Consider the following 25,622-nt stretch of genomic DNA (forward strand, 5'->3'; position numbering starts at 1 on the left):
AAAAGTCCCTCTTGGTGCAACGGGAGGACCACAGGTTAGCGCACTTGAGGAATTCAAAGCTAAAAGAGGAAGCTCAGGTTAATCCTGGGCTGTATCACAAGCAGAGTGGCCAGCAGGATGAGGGAAGGGATTCTGCTCCCTGGCTATGCGCTGGTGAGACCTCACCCGGAGTGACACAATACACACATGAATGCATTCGGATGAGGCCCGATGGGGGCCACAAAGCTGATCAGAGGAGAAGCAGCACCTCTCTTATGAAGACAGACTAAGAGTGATGGGGTTGTTCAGCCCAGAGAGGACTCTGTGGAGACCTTACAGCACTACCCACTGTGTAAAGGGGCTGCAGCAGAGCCAGAGAGGACCTTTCGCAAGGGCATGGAGTGACAGGACAACGAGCAATGGCTTCAAACTAAAGGGGAGTAGATTCAGATTAGATACTAGTAAGGAATTCTTTACTGTGAGAGTGATGAGGCATTGAACAGGCTGCCCAGAGAAGCTCTGGATGCCTAATTCCTGAGAGTGTTCAAGGTTGGGCTGGATGAGGATTTGAGCAATCATGGCTAGTGGAAGGTGTCGCTGTCCAGCCTTCCAATGTCGCTTCCAACCCAAACCCTTCCATGACTCTGATTTCTCCCATGGGCGGTGCTTTCTTTCGTGCTACGCCGCCCGGTGCCCTGGGCCTTGCAGCGCCCCTCAGCGGCACCGCCCTCCCCCGTCCCCACGGCAACCCCGCCCCGCCCTTCGCGTCACATCGCCCGGCGGGCGCAAGCCCCGCCCTCCCTGCGCTCCCATTGGCCGGCGGCCATAGCGCCATCTCGGCATAGCGCCGCCGATTGGCCGGCGCCGCTGAGGCACGGGCGCGCGGTGCCCGCGGGGCGGCGGCGGCCGTTACTCATTAGCATGGCGGCGGGGCCGCCCCCGCCGTGCGCGCCTGTTGCCCCTGGTTCCCTCCCACAGCCCCATTCCAGCCGCGAGGTGCCGCCGGCTGCCGGGAGCGGGTCAAGGAGGGAGGCAGCGGCACCGCATCTTCCCTCCGTGAGGCGGCTGCGGGGTGCCGCGGGGCGGGCAGGTAGAGCAGAGCACAGCCGCACCCCCCTGGGCGTGCACCGTCCTACCACCGCCCCGCGCCGGCGCCGCTGCCTCATCCCGGCCGTGAGGGCTCCGGCAGCATCGCCGTCGCCAGCGGAGCGGAGTCCCGGCACCGAGCGGGGCTGGGCACGGCGGAGGGGTGTCCGGGGGCGGGGACACGGGACTCGCGTGTCCGGGAGGGGACTCTTGAGAAGACATTTTGTATACTGTTTTTTTTTCCGGTTCGGAACCTCTGTCCAAGCTCCTGTGGCAGCCTGGCGAGGTGGGGCTTGTTCCTCTTCTGGGGCTCCTTGTTTTCCCATTGGAATCTCCCCACCTTCCAGTGAAAAGGAAATCGTCGCTTTGCTATAGATACATTTTTTCATTTTACATTCTCTTCCACAAAACCCTATTTTCGGCAGCATCCATCTGCGGCGAAGCTTTGGAGCAACAGCCGAGATCATTGACCTGACTCATGATGTGGACCTTTCTGGGTATCGCTTCCTTCATTTACGTGTATAAAAAGTGTGGAGACCTCATGACTTACGCTAATAAGGAGGTGCTGCTCTCCGTGCTGGTGTTTTTCTCGCTCGGCTTGGTGCTGTCGTACAGGTACCACTTCAGGGGGCCCAGGCAGCGGCACCAGCAGAAGCAGAAGTCGCAGCTGGGAGTGGTCTCTGATGTGCTCTCAGCTTTGCCTCTGGTTGGCTTCTTCTGGGCCAAACCCACCCCGGCGTCTCAACAACTTGAACAACCCAAATCCAGAAAGGTAAGTTGGATTCAGACGTGGCCCGTGAGGTGAAAGGTCCTGCTTCTCTTCTCTCTGGCCACTGACCCTCTGCCCTGGTAAGGGAAAAGAGCTAAGAAAGGGGTGGACAGGATTTGTCTTTAGATGCTGGATGTTTGATGTGTCATATTTTGTCTTGGTTTTGGATGGCAAAATAAAGAGTGAACCTTACTTTAGTAGACCGGGGTTTTCTAGCATCAAAACAAATATGTTTTAAGAAAGATGAGTAAAAGGTTATCGTAGTAGCAGAAAAATATCTTCAGTTGCCAGTCTGTTGTAGAAATGAAGGACTGGAGAATCTCTCCTATGAGACGAAGCTGAGTGACTGTCCAGCCGGGATTATAGAAAGCTGTATGTAAATACCTGAAGGGAGGGTGCAAAGAAGACTGTGACAAGGCTTTTTCCATCAGTGCCTTGTGACAGGATGAGAGGTGATGAGCGCAGACTGAAACAGAGGATGTTTGAGCATCAGGAAGCACTATTTACTGTCAGGGTGACTGAGCACTGTCACATTCCCAGAGAGGTGTAAGAGTCTCCATCCTTGGAGGTATCCGAAATAGGGCCCAGGCCAGTCTGCTCTGACCCTGCTTGAATGGGGGCTTTGGACCTCATGATGTCCAGAAACCCTTTTCAACCTCTGCCATTTTGTAACTTTCTGATGAGCTTACTAATACTTTCGGATAAAACACATTTGTTTATACAACTGCAGATAGAGTTACTGGAAAATGACTGCTGACCTATTGCTTGTACAATAGGTACAGGACCTGCTCAGATAGTCAGTCTGTTTCCTTGAGCCCAGCATGAGCCTTGCTGTGGAACAAGTGGAGAGCTGTAGCTGGTGCCTGGAGCTTAGCTGGAGTCCTACCATCCGAGACTATGAACTGGACATAGATATCCAGTACATCTGTGGTCAGCACTATTTGGGTACTTTCCTGTGTGCTTCTGGAGCACTGACCCCTCACACAGAAGTACATGAAACTGGTTTTGGCTGCAAGTCAAAGGTTTTTGATTTTTATTTTGTTTGTTCTGTTCAAGCCTGCCTTTACCAATTTCTTGTGTTACCTGAATTCAGATAGTTTTGCACTCTCTTGCTGCATTGTAGATATAAACATGGTACTAGGCCACTAAAAATTCTGGTGTCATTGTGTTTCACTGATATAGTCGTATTTTTACCAGTGTCAGCACTGCAGTGGTGAGGCATTTGTGAAAGACTGAATTGAACTCTCAACTAAGAGCTGGAGAAATTATTTGCAGCTTTGCACTGGAGTTTCCCTTAAAATTGTTTTTCACTTTGAAGTGTATGTGATTAGGTGCTGTTGGGAAGGTTCTATAACTGCGCTGATTTAAGATACCAGTTTCTGTATTAACTGATGTCCAGTCCAATATATGTCAATTCTTAACAGCTTTAAATGTAGATGAATGGTGATTTTGCTTATACTTTTAGATGTTACATGAGTTTTCGTTTCAGGACTACTTCTTAAAAGCATTTCCCAGGCAACTGCTTCTGCTGACACTTTCATTCTGAATATTACCATAAGTTCCTGTTTTGTTAGTTAGGTAGGTTACCTTATAAGGGGTATATTTGCCAGAGAAATACATTAAATCAAATACCTTTATAATTAAAAAGTGCTAAGGCCTCCATGCTGGAGTGGTTCACTGGCATGAAGGTATCAGTCTTACTTTATAGGACAAGAATATGGGACAGCCTTTTCTTACTGCCTTTTAGAGCAGCTTTCAATCTCTGGCACTTTTGTTTGTGGTTTGTCTTGGATCAGGAGGGCAGGTTTTAGCCAGGGTCTTGATTTGCAGCAGTGTTGGTTTTTCTTTTCTCTTCTTGTTGTGCTTTTGTTGTCTTGTAGAGTATAGCAGATTCAATTTTGGACAAAACTAAACTGTAAGATGCCTTCCAACTACCAGTGCACCCTCAGTACCCTGGCTCAGAGTAGAGCTGCTCCAAAGTCAGCCCTCTTGATAAGGTTATGGTATGTATCCCATTGGCATGTGTAACTTTGTTGGCTTTGTTTTCTAAAGGGTAAAAGAGAAGTGAACTTCTCAGACGTATATCTGACAGACACCGCTCCAAATACAACACTGTCACCCCAATATGATCCAGAAATTATCATTGTGGGATCAGGTGTCCTTGGTTCTTCCTTGGCCACGGTGCTTTCAAGAGATGGAAGGAAGGTGACTGTGATAGAGAGGGATCTGAAAGAGCCTGACAGGATAGTTGGAGAATTGCTGCAGCCTGGAGGATTTAATGCTCTTCGAGACTTGGGTCTTGAAGGTGGGTACATTTCAAAGTGTCAATAGATCTGTAACACAAGAGTTACTATACTCTATAGTAAAAGCATTCCTACAGGAAAAATTAAGAAAAACATTATCTGCACTTAACATTTGAATTAAAATCGCTTGTGTATTTTGAGTTTGCTACTTTAAAAATATTCTTCTTTCAACATGTGTATTTTGATTAAGAAAATTGGACCCTATTTAAAGAAATAATTAATAAATAATTAGGCTTTCTTAAAGACTTGTTTTAACCCATCTGTTGGCTTTTATCTTGCAGATGCAGTAGAAGGTATTGATTCACAAATAGTAAATGGCTACATAATTCACGATCTAGAGAGCAAGTTGGAGGTTGAGATTCCTTATCCAACGTCTGAAGACGGGCGTGTGGCCAGTGGAAGATCTTTTCATCATGGGCAGTTTATCATGGGTCTCCGAAGGGCAGCTATGGCGGAGCCCAAGTAAGTCACGTTGTGAACAGCACAGTTGGATCCAGAGATTAAGAAGCATTGCTCCCATCATTTCCATGAAATTCCTTAACCTTTTCCCAACATGGAGGACTATGATGAACAAAAGGGAGAGAAAGGAGCAGCTGTAGTTACTCACTCGGCTCTCTGTAGACAAGTTCTTAAGTTCCATACACATCATATATATATATCACACCTTGGGACAACTTAATCTTTAAGGGAGTATGGGCTTTAAATATTAGGCAAGATAATTATTTACCCATCTGTGTGAGAGAACAATTCACAAGTGAAGGGTTGATTCTCTTCTGCTGATTCTTGGGTTTCGCATTTTACCAGAAATAGTGATCTCTTCTTGGTGAGCAGTGCACAGAACTTCTTTAGACAAGGCACAAGTGGCAAATCTGGCACTATTTGTTAGATCACAGAACGGTTTTGGTTAGTAGAGATGACCTTTAAGGGTCAGGTAGTCCAACCCTCCTGCACTGGGCAGTAGCATGTAGCTTTTCCACTGATGTTATCAGTGATGATAGAAATCAAGCATTTACATTTGTATGTTGTTTTGCGTTCTTTTTTGAAAACAAGTAAGCCAAAGTAACTAAAAAGGAGCATTAAACAGAAATAGCTCTTTCCAGTTCCAGAATCTTGAAGACAATTTTTCATAATTAAAAGAAAAAATTGGTGTTTTCTCTTAACTGTTTTCTTTCAGCTCTAAAAGAGATGAAAAGTAAACTTTTATTGAAATAGAATATATTCTAGAGGCTGCTTTCTGTGTGGCATTTTTTTTGTATTATCTTTTTCCCCCCCCTAAATTTTTTTCCCTAAGAATATCATAATGTCCCTTTACAAGGGACATATGGCATTACCATATTTTTACCTAATATCTTATTCTGAGCTGGATCATTGCTTTCTCCTTTCATATTTGTTATATCATACAAATTACTAAAAGTGGCACTAAAGATAGGAGCTCTGTAGTACAGTTCAAATTAATGGTGACTGTGTTCACTAGCTCTGAAAGCTAAAGCCTTCTTGAGGCTCTTAAGTTCAATGAAATTTGGGCATCTGAGTGCTCAACTTGTGGGAAAAACTCCAGTAGCTGTACGCAGTCTTTGAAACAAAAACTTGCAAAAATCATGTTTGTGACTTGAATGAAATTCTTTCCCATATTCCACACACTCTTGAATGTTTGTTTTGTGTATTCTTGCTTGCCATTTAATTTGTGGCGTAGAAAACTGTACGTTTATTGTGCAGTGAAAGATCAAGAGCTCTTAATAGTGCCAGGAGATTTGGGGTTTTATTATAAAGCTATTGAAGATATAGGGGATAATTGTTACAGATTTGTATATCCTCTTTATAAGCACAAAGCAGTATGGATGTATTTCAGATCAGTAAATTTATTTTTGCAGCAGAAAGAGGTAGGGAATTGTTGGTTTATAATAATAAAATAATTGTATGTAATTATAAACTCACTTATAGTGGATGAGAACGACAAGAAAAAGTGAGCACTTTTTCTTAGGTAACTGAACTGACAGCTATAAGAGAAACTTAGAGCTGATAGGATCTACAGGACTCTTGATTCCCTGGCATGCTGCTGCAATCCTTGCTGTTGAGGTTTCTGTTGAGTGCTCACTCATAACCATTCATGTTTTGATACAGCCAACTTGCCTCTTGCCTGTCCAATTAAGCCAGTCACGAGCTGCTCTGAAATGCCTGTACTGGATGCCAGGGAAAAAAAAAGACATTGAGATGCTTGTATTCCTTTTAAGAGCCTAAAATAGCAAGCTGTTGTATTCTCACATGCACCTTTAGCTCAGTTCTTAAAGTTGTGGAATTCCATCTGGATATGGAATATTTGTGAAAGATTCAGTGTCCCGTTTTGAGCTGCTAAGTCTGAAGTGCTGTGATCAGGTCTAACAGCCCAGACCCAACAAAGAATATAAGTTTACAGAGATTTAATTTCTGAACTCGGAATAACTCTGGTTGGGAGGTTGAAGCAGGGTTGCTCCACTCAAACATAAGTGTTAGCAGAACTTTAAAAGCATAAATATAAAGAAACCAGAACTCTATCTGAAATTCCTGAGGTGACAAACTAGATATGTGTCCTCAGCAGGTTAGGTTAGTTTTGACTGCTCTAAGAATTATGTGCCTGACTTTTATCTAGTGTTCGTATTAAGGGTTTAAGTGCTGCTGATTCTGCTCTGTAATTCTCCTCCGAGTTAGTTCTCACTGCACTGTTAGCAATTCCTAGCTTTTAGCAGGGATGACTCGCTCAGCTCCCTGATTTCTGACCATTACTAGGTGTGAAACTGCTCTCAGCATCTCTCGCAGGGCTATGGGGCACACCTGGGGACTCTACTAAGTGACAGGATGTTTATGATAAACAGTAAGGTTTTTAAAATATTCAGTTATCAAACCAAAGGTTTTGATAAAAAGTGAAATTTACGACCAACACTTTTTGATATATAATGCAGCTTCAGAAAGTGTTCCAAGAACCCTTTTTTTGTGAAATATAAACAATGTTGGCAGAGACAACATTATTGAAAATTTGGTTTCCTATCTATGTCTAGTGCCTTGAAATGCTGGCATCATTAATCCTCTTCTGTTTTAACCCCTCTGTGTCATTTCAGTGCAAAATTCATCGAAGGGACTGTGTTACAGTTACTTGAGGAAGATGACTGTGTTGTGGGCGTTCAGTACAAGGACAAAGAAACTGGTGACATTAAGGTAAGAGCTTTCTGTTACAATCTTTGTTAAACTGTTGAGAAAATTGAGGGTTGCTTTATATATATAATTTTTTAAAAGCTTGTATTTCAGAGCACTGGTACAGAAATAATGTAGTTATCAAGTAAGCAAAAGAATTCAATAAAGGGAGATTATTTTCTAGTGCATACAGTCTGGGAATATGGGAATTCTTGTTATAACTTCTTATGAAGGTTCTGCTTTCTCTGGAGAATACAGTTCATTATTTGTTTCATTATTCATATGTCTGGACTTTAAAATCTTTCAAAAGTTCCTGGTGAAAAGAACAATGTATTAAGATTTGTGTTCCAGCTGTCTAGTGGTCTGCATGTCCACATATACTTCCACCATCTAGTGAGGGACTGAAAATGAAAAAGTTACCTATTGCTAGTGAAAGCTCTGTCTTGTCATTTCTTGGATGTCAGAAAGAGAATTTTGGCATATTTTAATGGTAAACTGTTGGCTAAGTGCTATGAAACTGTGTGAAGTTAGGAGAGACCAGTATGGGTAGAGCCCCTGTACTGAAGTTCTGGATATGCTGCCTATTCTCTAGGAAAACCAAATTTGTGATCTTTGTGGACTTCGAAGTTCCTTTGCTGCCTAAAGTTTTGTAGATGTACTCTGATGGGAAAGATGGGAATCTGCCTATGCCATGCTCCCCTCCATACTAGATGGGGAAAGTTCCTGAGTAGCTGGAAGATCCTGCTCTGATATCTAACATCAGAGATCTCTGACATCTTTCCATCTCTAAGTCATTTAGAAATGGGACTGGTGGCATAGAACCGTATAGGAGAGAGCCTTTTAAAAGTACTTGCCAAAGCCGTAGAGGGCCAAGCTGGTTTTAGACTGTCCTCAGGCAAGTGCCATTTCAGCCCACTTAACAGCTTAGTGCTGCAACAGAGCAGACAAGTAACAATATCCTTGACCCCTCTTGAGGTAGCTGGAGGAGTGAGTGCCAAGTCGTGTTCCTTGGTTTGTCTTGCCTGCCTGTAATATGAATGAAACTGTATTAGGAAATCCACTCTAGGAGAATAAACCACTGAATCATGGGTATGGGAAAGACAGGGAGTTGGGAGAGGAGAAGGATTTTTTGCAGGGAGAGGGGTGTTTGTTGGGATTTGTTTCCCAAATTCAGTTTGCTTTATCATCCAGGAGCATGGAAGGGTGGTTTTGTTTTATTTTGTTTGAGGGGTAGAAGGGGAATGTGCATTTTTTGTTTTGAGTTCTGTTTTTAAGCTTCACACACTTACGGATGTTATTGTAATTTTGAGGGTGACTTATTTGAACACTGATGACCAGTGTTCTAGCCTACATCTTTTATAAAAGTCTTGATGTTGTTGTAAAGGCCTTAAGTTTCTTGTCTGTATACTGGGGATAAACAAATTCATGTTTTGGTCTGAATGCTGAAGTTCTGTGGCTGGAAAAAGCTGTTTCATTTGCTGGCTTACATCTCCTTTGATTTTAGAAATCTAGTATATAAGGAATTTCTATTAAGCGTTTCTATTTACTATGTTTCCCTACCTGTCAGTTTTTACAGCTAGGAAGCTCTTAGCTGAATAAAACCCCCAAACTCAAGCCTGTTTATATTCCTTAGCCTGCTTTTATAAAGAAAAGAGGCTGTGTTGTGTCTATGTGTTTTTCTGTTCTTTCCATCCTACATTCTCCACCACTTTACCTCTGAAATTTTTATTCTCTTAAATGAGGTTCAAATTAGCCAGTATGCTAAAGGTCGACTTACAGTTTTTTTTCAAAACTAGGCAACTGAATAGACTCAAGGTTAATTGTGTTGTCTGTGGAAGAATTATAGCATGAGTGTTCTACTCATTAGACAGCAGGAAACTGATATGGACAGGTGACTTTGGTCTAATAGCAGGAAAAATTAGAGTTCACAATCATCCAAACAAGGAATCCATGGCAAAGAGGTGAATCCATAGTAGAGGTAACTCTACTCAGGATCTCACTTCTATAAGCACAGACACCATAAAACATGTTTTACCATACTCATATCTATTGTCATCTGATTTTGTCCAACTTCCGTTCACACAGTAAAAGATGTGAAGGTTTGTTTGACCAAGTGGAGTCAGACTTGAAGATCCTTGTGAGTCCCCCACAACTCTAAATATTCTATGATTTTATGAATTCACTCCAATATTGGTGGCAACTCCTCATAGAGGACCTCACTCACAGTGACTTGCCCATACAATAGTAAAAGATTTCCTAGGAGTACTAATGAAACACAGTATGCTTTTTTTGCCTTACTTACAGACTGGAAGTTTAAAAGACGAAATACTTTTTACTGCTTATGGCGCATATATGAAATCACTGAAAGCTAAGGCTAATGCTTGTTGTAAATACATTGTCTTTTGAAGTTCAATCACTGAACATATTGACACTGAGAAAGCTGTAGGTAGAAAGAAATGCCTACCTTTACATGCTTCCTAATATAATAATATTGTTATATGACCATAAAAGGCATAAAAATACATTTTAGTATTTGGAATTATTTGCTTATGTTTAAAAAGAACTCTTAAACATTAAGAATTTGTACAGACCTTCAGGCTGAACCTGATCAGTTTTTTCAGATTTGTATTTTGTCCATATATGTACTATTTGTTATCGTTCCCAAGTAAATTCAGAACTGCTTGGAGTTCCCTGTGTGGCTTTTTAAAGAAGAGCCTATGGGCTTACAGCTTGTCAGTTTGTTATCCTTTGGTTTGGTTTTCTTTAGCTGCTTATACACAGTTCTTTAATTTTTTTTTTTTTCTGAAGAGCATTACAACCTGAAGGGAGCAAATACTCCTCTTTATTGTATTTTTTAATCCAAGTTCCCATAGCTATGTTTTCTAAAAAAGCTGGAGTATATTGTTAGATCAGCTTGTGTAGCAAATAGATAAGTATGAATACAAGGAAGGCAAACTCCACAGTTATTTCTTAATACATATGTTGGGCATTGGTTCTCATTGTTCTGAAACAAAATTGATGGTGTCTTATCTTTATTTTTAATTTATGCTGCAGGAACTTCATGCTCCACTTATAGTTGTAGCTGATGGACTTTTCTCCAAATTCAGGAAAAACTTGGTGTCCAGCAAAGTTACTGTTTCATCCCATTTTGTTGGTTGCATTTTGAAGGTAACTTTAATGTATAATACTACATAAACCACTATGCTGTTGCTGAAGGTGGGGTACCTTGTAACCTCTATAAACATGTTTGCCTTCAGGACCTACAAACTTCAAGAGAGAAGGTAGTGTCCTGGTTTTGGACTGAGAATCTGGGTTGGTAGCTGGGTGGTTGGAGAATCCAGGTAGAAATCCTGTCTGGTTCTTTCACTCTGTGTTTGCTGCATTGCCTGATGCATTAACAGCAAAAATAATAGAGGGAGAATGAGCTGAAGCGAACAGAATTTTCACTAGCGTGGGAACACTGACTGGTAGAAACTCCAGTACTTTTTGGGTCTTCTAATCCAGCTAGCGCTGCCCAAGTTTGTCTACTTTTGGAATCTCCTTTAAGACCTTATTAGACAGGGCCCTGTGATTAATCTTCAGTTGGTGTGTCCAAGTAATTATATTTATACTAGTGGATTTCTTTTCCTCCCACTACTTTCTTTATGAAAACAAAGTTATCTTACTGAAAACTACTACATTGATTATGTTATGTTAGGTTTTTATTGTCATATATTAAGTCTTGGTGAGGCATTCAAATGAAATTGATAAGTTAGTGATTCTAGTAAATACTAAAATTTATTGGCAAAAGAATTGTTACTACACTGAAATTCAGAACTTCCTTTTTGAAAACACTTCTTAATTTAAGATAATAATAACAAACTTAATATGATACAGGATTTTATTTTAAAATGTTTTTAAAAATTATTTTGTATGTCTGATATTTAATACCCTTTCATTAATCAGTCTCAATCTTTCTTCTCCTTCTTACCTTTTTAAGGATGCATCACAGTTTAAAGCTAATTATGCTGAACTTGTTTTAGCTAAAACAAGTCCAGTGCTAATCTATAAGATTTCTTCAACTGAAACTCGGGTCCTTGTTGATATTCGAGGGGAAATGCCAAAAAATCTAAAAGAGTACATGATTGAGACCATTCATCCACAACTACCTGGTAAGTCTGGAAAGACTTCTAGAGAATTATTGCATTTAAATATGTCAAAAATAAAGGAGACACATTTCACTGACTTAACAGAACTGTGTGGCCTTTTCAGTGTGCGCAGTCACTGTTTCAGGAACCATTCACCCTTCTTTGGTTCCACACCACACAACACACAGACGTTTCTTCAGCTCACAGCTGTGAGGTCAGCAATTCAGAAGGATTATATAAAGCTCTGGGCTCCCCAGCACAAGGACATTGACTTGTTGGAATGAGTCCAGAGAAGGCCACTAAGTTGACCAGGGGGATGGAAGGCTCCTCCTAGGAGGAGAGGTTGAGAGAGTTGGCTTTGTTCAGTCTGGAAAAGAGAAGGCTTTGGGCGACCTAATTATGGCCTTCCAGTACCTGATGGGATCTACAAGAAAGATGGGGCAGAACTATTGACAAGGGCATCAGTGACCAGACAAGGGGGAATGAGTTAAATAGAAAGTAGGTTTAGATTAGGTATTAGGAACAAATTATTTACTGTGAGGGTGGTGAGGCACTAAAACAGGTTGTGGCTGCCACATCCCTGGAGATGTTCAAGTTCAGGTTGGATGGGGCTCTGAGCAGTCTGGTCTAGGGAAAGTGTCTCTGCCCATGGCAGGAGGGTTGACTCTGCATGATCTTCAAGGTCCCATTCCAACCCACACCGTTCTATGACTGTGATAGCTCAAAGAGATTAAAATGGATTGTATACAAATTATCTTTGTCTAACTACTGTAACTAAAATATTTGGTTGTTGCAGATCACTTAAAGGAACCATTCTTAATAGCAGTTCAGAATGATCGTTTAAGGACTATGCCAGCCAGCTTCTTGCCTCCCTCAGCTGTAAACAAGAAAGGTGGGTATTATGAAATAAAAGGAAGAAAAAAGACATTATAAGCATCTTCTGAGACGTAGGACTTTGTTGTCTTAGATGTATATTTGTTGTTCAATACAACTGTCACATAAATCTTCTATTAAAAAAAATAGTATTTTGAAGTTGTGTAACTTGGGCAAAATTTAACAGGAATGCTTACATTGACACCAGATGTGTCAATGTGTAGTCAGTGCCTACTTTATCTCCAAGTTTAATTTACATCATTGCTCAAGCTTATACAAGTGTAGCCTAAGAAAAATAATAAAAAATTAAAGAAATTAATATTGTGTTCTTTAACACATGAACATGCATACCCATAGGGAAAAATAGTTTGACCTCGATTATCTTAAAGCTTTTTAAAGTCTTTTAATTTAAAGACATACTTTTTGGTTTGTTTTTTTTAATTATTATTTTCTAGTTGTTATACATCTATTTTCTGGTAGGAATGAATTCTTAGTAAGTTTGATGTTTTTAATAGAAGATTTGACTTTAAGATTCCATAATGGTTGTGCAGTATCCTCTTGTTTTTTCTCTTCTACCTAGGTGTTCTTCTTTTAGGAGATGCCTATAATATAAGACATCCTCTAACTGGTGGAGGAATGAGTGTTATTTTAAATGATGTTAAAATATGGAGAAGTTTGCTCCAGGATATCCCAGACCTTTATGAAGATTCTGATGTTCTTAAGGTGATTGTTTATTTTGGACTTGTTTTAGATAGCTTCCACTGCAATTCAGTGACACAATGCTAACTTTTATGCAACTCAGTGACAAGTAAGTTATTGGTGAGGCATAGCAGTTTTCAAAGCTTTGGCTAGAATAATCAGATATCAGACATTCACCAGTGGAGCTCTAGTCTGTGACTGCTGTGCTGTGTGGTAAGAGTCAGTTTCAAAATTTGGCACACTGACCTGCTGTGTTTTACTTAAGGAGATTGGTGTGCTGTGTCTAGTCAGGGTGCTTTGCTAGGATAACCTGATTTCCCATTTTAATAGGGTATTTTTAACCAGATTGATCATAATGTAGTGGGTTTGAACCATTACATTTGTGTGAGTGGAACTTGGAAAATTATGAGCTTGTGTACCCAGTCTTTCAAGAGACATCTGAGCCTCCACTGGCCTCTTGCCTGCTGCATTAATCTGGGGTAGTAAGTTAGAAGGATCCTTCTTTCCCAGGATCTGTTCCATCAGTGTTCATGCAAGGTTTATTTTTTCAGTGATACTTAGTCCCAAAATTCTGATGAGTAGATAATAAGATTTCTTATTTACGTGTTTACTGCTTTTAATGGGGTAGGCATATTGTCTTGGCTAAATTACAGGTAGTATAATTGTAGACTACAAGTAGATGATCCAAAAAGTGTATTTGACAATTGAGAAGCATTTAGAGGAACCCTGAATGCCAGGACAGTTCAGGACTTACCTGACTACATGCAGATATTTTTATGGCAGCTAGTCACCTAAGACTTTGTCATCTCCTGTTTATTACCAGTCAATTGAGGGAGCTAGCTGAGCATTATCCTTCAAGTTTCAGCTGTATCCCAGACACCCTCTGCAGGATGAGGAACATGCTCTGGAGCTACCTTTTCCCCCCTATATTTAACTTAAGGGGAGCCTGCATAACTCGTTCAACAAGTTTTTGAAATTCCTTAATGCCCTAGCTTAGAATCACTCCCGCATATCACTAAATCCCTTCTGCGTGTCCATGAGCGTGGCTCTTGTCATCTCACCTCTGTGGGAATCTTTTGACTTATCCTTTGCATTTACTGACAGAAGTACTTCTTTTTCTTATTTTTTTTCAGGCAAAAAGAATATTTTACTGGTCAAGAAAAAAATCTCATTCTTTTGTAGTGAATGTTCTTGCCCAGGCACTTTATGAGCTTTTTGCTGCCACAGATGGTAAATATATCTTACAGTTAGTCTCTGATTAATTACAACTTGGTAAATAAATATGACTGAGAAGGGGATATCTGTGTGTGTATATATATTGTTATATTTAAAAATATATCAATCAGAGTTTTAATAAGTTTTCTTGTGTTCTCTGCCTAGTTTTTTAAGACAGAGTTTTAGCAGTGTGAAGGCAAGTCTTGATAAGAAAAACTCCAAAGAAAACAATAGTCAGTTAATACAAAAATATGTAGATATTCTGTAGAACTATCCTTTGTATAAATAAAAGCAGCTTGAGGTCCAGCTGAATTAAAACAGAACTGCTACCAAAGTCCTGGATTTAATATCAGTATTGTGCATGCAGAAAAATTTTTCGGTGTATGTTGATTACATTTGTTTTATTAATTTTAATTAATTTTGTAGATTCCTTGCATCAGCTAAAGAAAGCCTGTTTCCATTACTTCAGACTTGGAGGAGAATGTGTCACAGGTCCCGTTGGATTGCTCTCAGTGTAAGTTCACTGTGCTGGCTGTGGTTATTGTGAGCCCCTGAGAAATCTGCTTTGCTCCCCATCAGGTGGATGGCCCACATGAGCCTAGATTTCAAGATTATACTGAAGGTTGGAGCTTTATTAGAAACTGTGTCTTTAAGTGCCAACTCCTTTTTAGAGGGTGGAGATGTTTCATACTTGACAAGCTGAGAGTGTTCTTGAGTGAGGCCTCTCATAAAAAGTTGTAAGGAACAGGGAAATCTCTAGCTGAAGGTGTTTGAATGACCCTTCAGAAACTTGTGAATGCACAGTAAACCCTACTACTCTGAACACAGGAGAATGTGTGCTTTTATATTTCTCTCCTTTTGGACTGAGAGCTAAAACTGAAAAACCTATTTAAAATATTCCCCTGGAGGAAGACAAATAGTAAGAGGTAGATTGAGAGAACTAGAAATAAAGGGAAAGCAGCAGTGTACGTTGGCTGTGCTGTAGAAGGGAATGCAGAGTGTGGAGCAGCCAAAGAGAACCAAGTCTGTATTTTTCAGTTGAGTTGGGAGGAGCAGATCTGCCTAAATCAGAAGGGGATTGTGAGTGGAGATCTGAATCTGTAAAATGGAAAATTTTCAGTTCTTTCTGATTCTGTTTATTTACTAGTTTTATCTGTTTATTTTTAATGCAGGTTATCTCCTAAACCAATGGTACTGATTGGCCACTTCTTTGCTGTGGCCTTGTATGCTGTTTATTTTTGCTTTAAGTCAGAGTCCTGGATCACCACACCTCGAGCAATTTTCAGTAGTGGAGCTATTCTTTACCGGAGCTGCTCTATCATATTTCCACTTATTTACTCTGAAATGAAGTATTTATTCTATTAAAATCCAGGGTAAAATGACTGGAGGAAGAAAGCATGAAAATCACAATGCCTTCAAAATCTTTGGACATGTACTATTTAATATTGTATTATGTTCTCCTCAAAATGCAATTTCCTTGATAAGGTTTTAACTTAATTTTGGTTTTGTGGTTATATATATATATTATATGTAAATATTCTTTTCTTTGCAATTTAAGTTCAAAAAGGAGTTAGCTGTTTACAAGGACCATAATTAAGTGTTGACGTGGTAGATAATTGCCAGTTTTGACAGAATTTCTTTCCTTGCTTTATGCATTGCTGAGTGCACCACTAATATTAATAAACTGAGAAGTGAAAACTGTAAACCATATGCTGCTATTATCCTTCATGCTTTTTTCTGTTCAGTAGTTCCATAGACTCTATAACTGTGAAATATTGTAACATTCTTGATTTGGTTATTTCATTAGGATTTGCATCTGTTTTGTTTCAGTTGTAGCTAAGATACTGGTCTGTTGACACTTAAAAGGACACTGTAAAGGATGTCAGATCTTGATCTGTCACTATACTTTAATTTCAGTTACTGTTGCAAGTGCCATGCTGCTCTTCTGAGTTCCTTCTTTACGCCAGAATTCATTTTAACAAGTAATAACCAAATCTTTGCTTTGTTGGCTACTGCAATGCACTCAGGTAGTGAAAGCACATGTTTTTGAAAATTTATTCCTATCTCATTTCCCTTTAAAACCTTGAAAGTTTGGGGTTGTTTTTCTTTGTGTGTGTGCAACTGAAGTTTAACACTGCCATGAACTGAAGCACAGCAACAAACTGTATCCACTGAAACAAATTAAATCCAGGCTATTTCCAGTACATAGTAATCTTTAATATTACTTCTGAAAATTGATGAAAAGCACCATGAAAGTGTCCTTTTAATACTTGGAGTGTGGTGGGATTATTTTTCCTGTAGGAATTACTGCATGCTACTAAAGAGTTCATGTCTATTTCTACTTGTCACTATTCCTCTCAATGTTACCAGTGTGATTTCCTTTGCTCTTGTGCATCTGCATTTTCTATACCTTTCTTCTGATTTGTTTGGGTATCACTGAATGGCTCTGCTCTTTTGGCTTGCCTGAACAATCACATGTGGGTGCAGCCAGCAGTCTGAAGAGTAGTAACAGGTTTTTATTCTTCTGTACTTGTGAAACTGATTCTACCTTGAAAATGACAGAATGCATAAGCTGTGTATAAACATCCATTTTATCTTGGACTGTGAAAAAAATCTGTGGAGAGACTTTATTTAGTATTTTATTTGATGGGTATTTCAAATTACCTTTTCTTTTCCAGAAGCAAAAGTATGTATATTTTTCTAACCATGATCACTTTTGATACCCTCTTGAAATTACACTAATCATGAATATGTCTATGTTGAAACTTTAGGGTAAAGTACTAGTATTTTCAAATATCATTATATATGGTAACTAAATTATGCCCCTTTAAGGGTACACAAAGTTTGCAGGATTTATACAAGTGTTCTCAAAATTTGTGACAATTTTGAAAATATTGATTAATTTTGCATTTTTTTTATTTTTTTATATTATTTGCAGTCAGTCTCTTTGAAATTATGGATAAAAAGTCCTGAGCCAAATACACATCTTCAGCTTACGTAAATAAAAAGTTATTATATCTGTATATTATTTTTGTTGTGTGTCTCTCTGGTTAAAGAGTTTTGTTACATTTTAATTTATCTTCTTAAACTCACGTATATATGCAAGGAGTTTTTTCCTTTCTTGTCTTGAATTCAGTGCCTGATTAGATGTCTCGATCAGGGTTGCAATCATTTATTGGAAATTGCTGGGGGAGAGACAAATGTTATGTGTGTGTAAGAAGGATCAACCTGAAAATATGACCATGAAAGGTCTGTGTGCCTGGTCCTCAGGACAAGATGAAAGGCTTACTTTGAATTATCAGAGTGGGATCGTTGGGACTCAGAGCAGCACAGGATGGGGCTTCTGGCCGAGATTACTGATGAGCTTTAGTATGTTGGCTGGGTGCCTACTCCAGCTGGTGGTGGCCCACCGGCTCTGCCCCAGAGAAGAGTTGCAGGGCAGAATTTCAGGCTGTGTTCTATAGTCCCTGACTGCAGTTATTTTCTCATGGCTGCAGAGGGTGTTGGGTGGTGGAGGAGAAGCATGAGAAAAGCAGTTCTTGAGTCAGCTGAGACTAAGAGGAGTAAAGCTGGCAATGAGTGAGTAACGTCCGTAGGTAAAACAGCCAAAAATGGAATCTAACAGCGCCTAGTGCTAAGGCACAGCATGCAGCAGATGGTCCATAAGAATCCTGATTTTCCTTCTCTACATCTATATGCCACAAATAAAGGAGCATGCAAGAAAGGTTTTGTCACAGGCATGATTCAGAATCTGAGAGGAGCAGAATGCAGGCATATTTGATGCAATTTGTGAGTTGTCTATCTATTTTCTAACTGTGAAGAGGTTAATTCAAAGGATTTCTACACTGCAACTTTTAATGGCAATGATGTGCTGTTAGGTAAGTGTTGTGGGCACAAGGACATAAGAGTTGTGGGATGTGGTTATCCTTCTGTTCCCAGACTGGTGCAGCTTCAGGGGAGAGTAGAGGGAGAAAGAGAAGTGGCTACGTAGTGGTGGGTTTGTAGATGTTCACATGCAGAAGTATGAAAACTTGCTTGTAGTGGAAAGAGGAGGCAGTATCATGGAATCATAGAATCATTAACTTTGGAATAGACCACCAAGATCAAGTCCAAGCTTTGACTGAACACCACGTCAACTAAACCACAGCCCTAAATGCCATGTCCAGTTGTTTCTTGAACAATTCCAGGGGTGGTGAGTCCACACTTGCCTGAGCAGCCCATTCCAGTGCATAACTACCCTTTCACTGAAGAAACTTCCTGATGTACAATACGAACTGCACCTGGCACAGCCCAAAGCCATTTCGTTTTGTCCTGTTGCTGATTGTCTGGGAGAGGAGATGGACCCTGACCTGGCTACCCCCTCTTTCAGGCAGTTGTAGAGAGTGATAAAGTCGCTGTTGAGCCTCCTTTTCTCCAGGCTAAACAACCCCTGCACCCTCAGCACCTCCTTATGATATTTGTGCTTCAGACTTTTCCCTGCTCCAGCACCTCAATGTCCTTCTTGTAGTGAGGGGTCTGAGACTGGACACAGCATTCAGCTGCTGCACTGCAGAAGGGGTAGGTGGGAAAGGTGTGTGGAGCATGCTGCCTGTTCTGGCTTTCCATGTGTAAACGGTGACCTTTGCTACTTCAAAGGTTGCTCACATCTCTCCTATGTGTTGGTCTTTGCTGTAGAACTGTTGATGCTCATGGGTTGCTATGTGCTAGTGTCATGGTTTGACACTGGCACAATGCCAGAGCCCCCATGAAAATGCAACCTATCAATTGAATGCTGTGAAATGTGATCGAGAACAGAGAAAGCAGGCCTAAGCTTAATAACAAAGGAAAAAAAAAAAAACTTTATTAAGCTACCACTACTACTATAAAAGAAAAAAGAAAGGAAAAAAAAAACCACACACAAAATTCAAAATGAAAACTTTTCAAAACATTCCTTCTCCCACCACCCCAAAAAAAGTGAAATCCATTCAATCCAGAAAAAATATGGGCAGTTGATAAATCATTTATACCAAAATTCTGGCTTGCTCAGCATGACACAGTACTACATGGAAAATAGAGTCAGCTGTTCCTAAACTGTTCCAAAGAGCTACACCAGCTCCTGTGCTGTGTGGAGTGAACAGAGGCATGACTAAGTTTGCTGAGATGAAATTACTCAAGGTATTGACAATAAAAGCTGACAGGGTATTTTAAATGGTAACTGAAATCCACTGTTAATATAAGCAAAGTAACATAAATAGGACAAATAATCCTGATCATAGAATAATTTGTTTTGGAAGGGATGTTTAAATCTCATCTCCAATGCCACTGCAATGAGTGAGGACATTTTCAACTAGATAAGGTTGCCCAGAGCCCTGTCAAGCCAGATCCTGAAAGTTGGCAGGGTTGGCTGTCTACCCTCTATCTCTGTGGGCAACCTGTTCCAGAGTTTCAACACCCTCATTGTAAACACTTCTTCCTAGTGCTAGTATAAATCAACCCTTTTTCAGTTAAAAATGGTTGCCCCTTGTCCTGTTACATAGGTCCTGCTGACAAGTTTGTCCCCATCCTTCTTATAGAACATGGTCAACTACTGGAAGGCCTCAGGTCTCCCTAGAGCCTTTTCTCCAGGCTGAACAGCTTTCTTAGCCTGTTTTCACTCTCTAATCATCTTCCAGGCCCTCCTCTGGCCCTTCTTTAACAGGTCTGTGTTGTCCTTCCTGGGCTGGGCACCCCAGAGCTGCATGCAGTTCTCCAGGGACAGTCTCACAAGAGCAGAGCAAAGGGGGACAATCACCTCCTTTTTGCCCTGCTGCTTTTGATGCAACCCAGGATACAACTGGCCTTCTGTCTGTAAGTGCACACTGCTGGGTCACAGCCAGACCCATCTACCAGCGCCCCCAAGTCCTTCTTGGCAGGGCTGCTCTCATGCTATTTGTTCCCCAGCCTTTATAAATAGTGGGAGTTTATAAATTGGGTTTCCTCAATGCATATGCAGGACCTTGCATTTGGCCTTGTTGAACCTCATGAGGTTTTCATGGGCCCAGTCCTCAAGACTGTCAAGGTCCCTCTGGATGGGGTCCTGTCCCTCGGGTGTGTTGACTGCACCACTTAGCTTGGTGTCATCTGCAAACTTGAGGGTGCACTCAATTTTGGTGTCTGTGTTATTGATAAAGATATTGAACAGTATTGGTGCCAATACAGACCTGTGAGAGACACCACTCACCACTATCTCTCTCTGGACATTGAGCCAGAGATGTGACCATTGAACTAGTTCCTTATTCACAGAACTGTCCACTCACCAAATCCATATCTCTCCAATTTAAAAAGGGTGTGTAGGGGGACCTTGTCAAAGGCCTTACAGAAGTCCGGAGAGCTGACATCTGTAGTCCTTCCCTTGTCCACAGATGAACACACCCCATCACAGGCGGCCACTGGGTTGGTCAGTCGGGACTTGTCCTTGGTGAAGCTGTCCTGAAACACCTCCCTGTTCTCCTAAAGCTGTGCTTTAGCACAGCTTCTAGGAGGATCTGCTCCATGGTGTTCCCAGGCTGACAGGTCAGTAGCTCCCTGGGTCTTCCTTTTTAAAGATGGCTACCTTTCCCCTTTTGCAGTTGTATGGACCTGACTGCCATGACTTTTTGGATATCATAGAGGGTGGCTTGTCAACTACATCAGCTAATTCCCTCAGGACTCTGGCAGGTATCTTGTTGGGTCCCATAGACTTCTGTATGTTCAGGCTCCTCAGGTTCCTCACAAACCTGATCTTTTCTTATTTTGTTCCCTCAGTTTCCATCCTGCTGTCCATCCACTTGAGAGGCATGGAAGAGAGCTTTCCATTGAAAACTGAGGCAAAATTTGTTGAGTACCTCAGCCTTCTCCTCATCCCTTGTTACCAGCTTCATGGCCTTGCTTCTTCCTTTGACCCTCCTTTTCTGGTTAACAATCCTGTAAAAGTCCTTGTTATTCTTTGAGTCTTGCCAGGTTCAGTTCCAGGTGTACCTTGGCCTTCCTCACCCCATGCCTACACAATCAAACCTCATCCCTATACTTTCCCCAGGTTGCCTGTCCTTGTGTCCACTGCCTGTTCATTTGCTTCTTGCCCTGTAGTTTGACCAGCAGGTCCCTGCTCAGCCACACCAGTCTCTTGCCCTCCTTGCCTGATTTCTTGCTCCTGGGGATCAAGAGCTCTCACACTCTATGGAAAGCATCCTTAAAGATCTGCCAGTTCTGTTCTGCTGCCTTGTAACAGAGGGCAGTTTCCAGGGGGTCCTATTGTCCTAAATTTTAGGGTCCAGATTTTACTCTTTGCCTGACCCATATTCCTCAGGAGTGTGAACTCCACCACTGCATGATCACTGTGGCTCGGGCTGCCTCCAATCTTGCTATCCCACGTTAGCTCCCTGCATTCACGCCCATCAGGTCCAGCACTGAATCCCCGGGCAGGGCTGCCTATTACCTGGCTGAAGAAGTTGCCCTCCATGCATTCCAGCATTCTCCTGCACTGCTTTCAGCTTGCTGTTCTACTTCCCCAGTTGATGTCAGGGTGGCTGAAATCCCGCAGCAGGACAAGAGCCTGTGAGTGCCATGTCTCCTGCAGCTGGAGAGGAAGGCTTCATCAGTTGGTTCCCCTTCTTCAGTGGCCTGTAGTGACACCAACCACAAGGTTCCCATTTGTTAGCCACACTCCGGTCGTGGGATCTGTCCCACCAAGGTTCAGCAGTGGCGAGTAGGTCACAGCTTTCTAGAAGCATGGTGGCTTCCAGCTCATGTCTTTGTGTTCATTGGTATAGAGGCCCTTCAGGTGGGCTGTCAGCTGTGTCACCTTCTTAGAGGGGCACCTCTTAGTTCCTTTGAGGTATTTCACTGGTGTTTCCCTGATTGCTTCTATTATCCCAGGTGTCCCTGGCTCTACAGAGATTTACAATGCTCTCCAATGGGTCAACACCTCTAGAGCCACTTGTCTGAGGGCCCTCACTAGTACTCTGTCCCTTTAACCTTGGTGCCTCCTCCCACAGCTTGTCACAGGCATTATCCCTCTGCCCTGGCATGTCTAGTTTAAAGCTCTATCAATGAGCCCTGCTGGCTCCTGAGCAAAGAACCCCTTCTCCTTTTGAGAAAGGTGATCTCATCTGATGGCAGCAAGCCTGGTGCCATGTAGCCTATCCCATTGTCAAAGAAACCAAAATTCTGGCAGTGACACCAGCCACAAAGCCATGAATTAGACTGGCTCCATCAGTTTCTTACTTCTTGTTTTTGCCAGCAACTGGAAGGATAGAGGAAAAAATTATGTGCTCCACATTCCCTTACCAACCAAGCCAAGGTGCTAAAGTCTCTTTGGATGACCCTTGGATTGGGATTTTGTGGCTCCACTGCCACCCACAAGGAAGACTCGTAATGTGTAATAGAACCTTTCAGGCTAGGAAATTTCCTGGAGTTGTCCTGGACCTGGACCCCAGGGTGGCATCAGATTTTCCTAAGAGGAGCATTTATCCAGCATATTAGACCCTCTGTTGTCCTTAGAAAGAAATTACCTACAACTACAACCCATATTTTCTTCCTCACAGAGGTGGTTGTCATGTCTTGTTTAGGCCTTTCTGACTCTGTCAACACCTCTGGTGTAGCTGCACCTTCATCCTCATCACATGTTGACTGGCATTCCACCTCCAGAGCCTCAAACATACTGTACAGAGGCACCTGAAAGAGTGAGGTGGACAGGGAGGGATTTCATCTACTGCCCAAGTAAGGACTTTACTTTTTATCCATTTACTCCTTTCTTTGGAGCTACTGTTTTCTGCCTGCTGGGGGGGGAAGATACAGGAGACCCTTGATCATATTTTTTTTCTGCTGGTTGTTCCTGTCTCAGGCAGGCAGGTTCTGCCAGTCTGTCTCCTTCTCAGACTCCCTGATGCTCCTTAACCATCCAGCTTCCTGTCTTTAGCTGTGCCACCAGACTGAGCAAATCATCCACCTGGTCACACAGGCGTTGTTTGTGTTCCCCTCCAGTGCCAGTGCCAGTGATGATGGAACCCAAATGAGAGTGTCCTGGAATCCCCATGACTAGTCCTCTCCATGCTTCCATCCACCTGGCAGCACCAGATACAAAGGTAAGCAGGATGTTGGAAATTGTTATGGAAGGGGTAAAGAAAACATATGACAATTTTGCTTGAAACAGGCCTTTGCACTGATTGATTTATGGCAGAGCAGGAGCTTCAGGCTGTCAAGAGAAGCTGCAGAGTGAAGTGTTTGGCCTTTGACAGTATCATTTTCGGAAGGTAGAGATAGTGAAGGGCCATGGAACAAGGAACTTCTGGTATTGCATCTAGGTTTCAGAGCTTAAAACCCTCTTCAAGCACCAATCCAGCAATGACAAATGGCAGAACCATGGGTCAAATGCTGAAATACTCGTTAACATTAAGGCAATAGGAACACAGGTAATCAGCTGCTCTGGAGAAGCACACAGTGGGGTGTGTTGAATACTCATGCAGTTTTAGATGGTCCCACCTATGCTATTAGAGTAGGTGTTTTTCATGGGAACATAAAAGTTTTCTATGGCTCAACACCTTGTTTACCTGTTTGTTACGCAAACAGCAGCTTTTTCAGGTTCTGTGATGCAGCTAGTTTCCTTCAGATGCAGATTGATATTCTTCATTCAGGTAAGGGCATCTTAACACTTTCTTCCCTGGTGTGGTTTCTGATAGCCCTGATATAGGGGCTGATACTTATATGGTCTGAAAATTTGTCTTGCCTTGTAGAAGTATACAGAATTGTACAAGCATTGACTTCTAACTGGTGTTGGTACACTCATGACAGTATTGGTGGTGTGAGTTGGACCTCATGGGTGCTTCTAGGCTATGAGGCTGGATTCTTTAAGAGCTGGACAGGCAGGGGAAGCTTGCAGAGGGATAAGCATCAGGAAATTATCTGTTTTCTACTTATTTTAATTATGGACAGATGAGACATTAATCATGAGTATAATTAATTGATGACTGCTAGAGTCACACATAATTATTCTAAATATTATTTTTTCTAGTTTCATCTGAAGAGCCACAGGAGTTAAAATTAACCATCATAATTAAAATTTGCATTAATTGCATTTTAACTTCTGTGGCACACTATTCATTGATCTGTTTGTACCTGCTTGCAGTGAAAGAGATTCCTTGCACTGGTGGTTTTTACCCAGATGAGGCATGAGATATGATCATTTCTGGGGTGGAAAGCTGGTTAACTCAGGCATCGTGGATACACCCCAAAGCAGATTAGTTCAGTCAGGGCTTCATAAATCATTACTAAGACTGTGTGTGTAATACAGAATGAGAAATGCAGGGATATAATCCCTGCTGAGGAATATTGTGATGATCTAGAGCACAGGAAAGATTCCTGCTGATGTTTGTGGGCTACTTCAGATGCAGAAACTAATTACAGTTATTTTTCCAGAGTTTTTTTCCTGGCCTGTCTGTGAACCTTAGTTTTCCTTAATAATATAATTATTGATTTTTCTGCTTGCTGAATTCCAGCAATGTAATATACACTGCCAGTGAATGTGCACTGTCAGTGAATGCCCCTTGTAGCTGTTCTTGCCTAAAATTTGAAGCTTCATCATAAATAACTGCATTAGTAATGTAAGTCTTAATGCATTAAGAGTTTTCTATGTGTTTTAATTTAGCCACCTTTAGGAAACTGTACTACTGTGGGGACAGGATATTTACAGTTTTTTGGGGAAAGTTTAGAGCTTTCTAAAGGAAAAGCTTAAAAATGAACTGAAATAGAGAAAAAACAGTATTACACCAATTTGTATTTTCCCACTGTTGCTCTTTGCTTTCATACCTGTTAACGAGAAACACATAGTTCTTATGTTGGTTAACCATTTAAGACTTCAGGTGGTTTTTTTTTTTTTTTTGTTTGTTTGTTTGTTTTTTGTGCTGTCTTATCATGGTGTTCCCTTCTGCTCTACAGGTTCATTTGCTTATCTGGCTTCAAAGGTGAGTCATTAAAAGCAATCAGCATGGAATTAACTAAAAGGCTTTTATTAGTGATCAAATGGTAAACAAATGGTGATTAATTGATATCTGAATGAAAATCAAATGGTAATCCAAAGGTGATTTGGTATTTGGTTGGGTCTGGCTGAGATGGAGCTCATTTTGCTCACAGGGCTGTGCCCTGTATTGGTAGCTGAAAGGTTCTGATAACACCCCAGAGCTCTGACTCCTGCTGAGCAAGGTTAGCACAGCACCAGCACTGCCTTTCCAACATTCCCTGCCCATCAAGGGGCTGGAGGTGGGCCAGATCCTGACTGAACAGCTGACTCAGACTGACCAGAGGGGTATTCCATACTGTATGACATCAGCTCAGACAGAAGAGCTACAAAAATGAGGAGGAAGAGGGTGCATTTGTTTTTCACAATGTATGCCTTCTGCAGCATATGCTCTGTTG

At 41.5% G+C, this 25,622-nt stretch overlaps 1 protein-coding gene across 2 annotated transcripts; it reads left to right on the forward strand.

Annotated features, from left to right (window-relative positions):
• Positions 1-1,050: 1,050 nt before the first annotated feature.
• SQLE (squalene epoxidase) lies at positions 1,051-17,239 on the forward strand. Of its 2 annotated transcripts, none has more exons than XM_072924999.1 (12): positions 1,051-1,069; positions 1,491-1,837; positions 3,887-4,139; positions 4,419-4,599; positions 7,230-7,326; positions 10,357-10,470; positions 11,282-11,453; positions 12,226-12,321; positions 12,883-13,025; positions 14,135-14,231; positions 14,643-14,730; positions 15,389-15,921. In XM_072924999.1, exons 2-12 carry the CDS (start codon positions 1,544-1,546, stop codon positions 15,579-15,581), a joined length of 1,728 nt encoding a protein of 575 aa, XP_072781100.1. In that variant the 5' UTR covers positions 1,051-1,069; positions 1,491-1,543; the 3' UTR covers positions 15,582-15,921. The 2 variants fall into 2 exon arrangements, with proteins under 2 accessions (XP_072781100.1, XP_072781101.1); XM_072925000.1 differs by lacking the exon at positions 1,051-1,069 and adding an exon at positions 1,212-1,351 and having other exon boundaries at positions 15,389-17,239.
• The last annotated feature ends 8,383 nt before the right edge of the window (positions 17,240-25,622 follow it).

Source organism: Taeniopygia guttata, chromosome 2, assembly GCF_048771995.1.
Source record: "Taeniopygia guttata chromosome 2, bTaeGut7.mat, whole genome shotgun sequence".
NCBI lineage: Eukaryota > Metazoa > Chordata > Aves > Passeriformes > Estrildidae > Taeniopygia > Taeniopygia guttata.

Excerpts from the sequence above, each read along its gene's own strand:
- SQLE (XM_072924999.1), top strand. The coding sequence starts at position 1,544 with ATGATGTGGACCTTTCTGGGTATCGCTTCCTTCATTTACGTGTATAAA. Across the intron at positions 1,838-3,886 it reads AACAACCCAAATCCAGAAAG|GGTAAAAGAGAAGTGAACTT; the intron begins GTAAGTTGGATT and ends TGTTTTCTAAAG. Across the intron at positions 4,600-7,229 it reads GCAGCTATGGCGGAGCCCAA|TGCAAAATTCATCGAAGGGA; the intron begins GTAAGTCACGTT and ends GTGTCATTTCAG.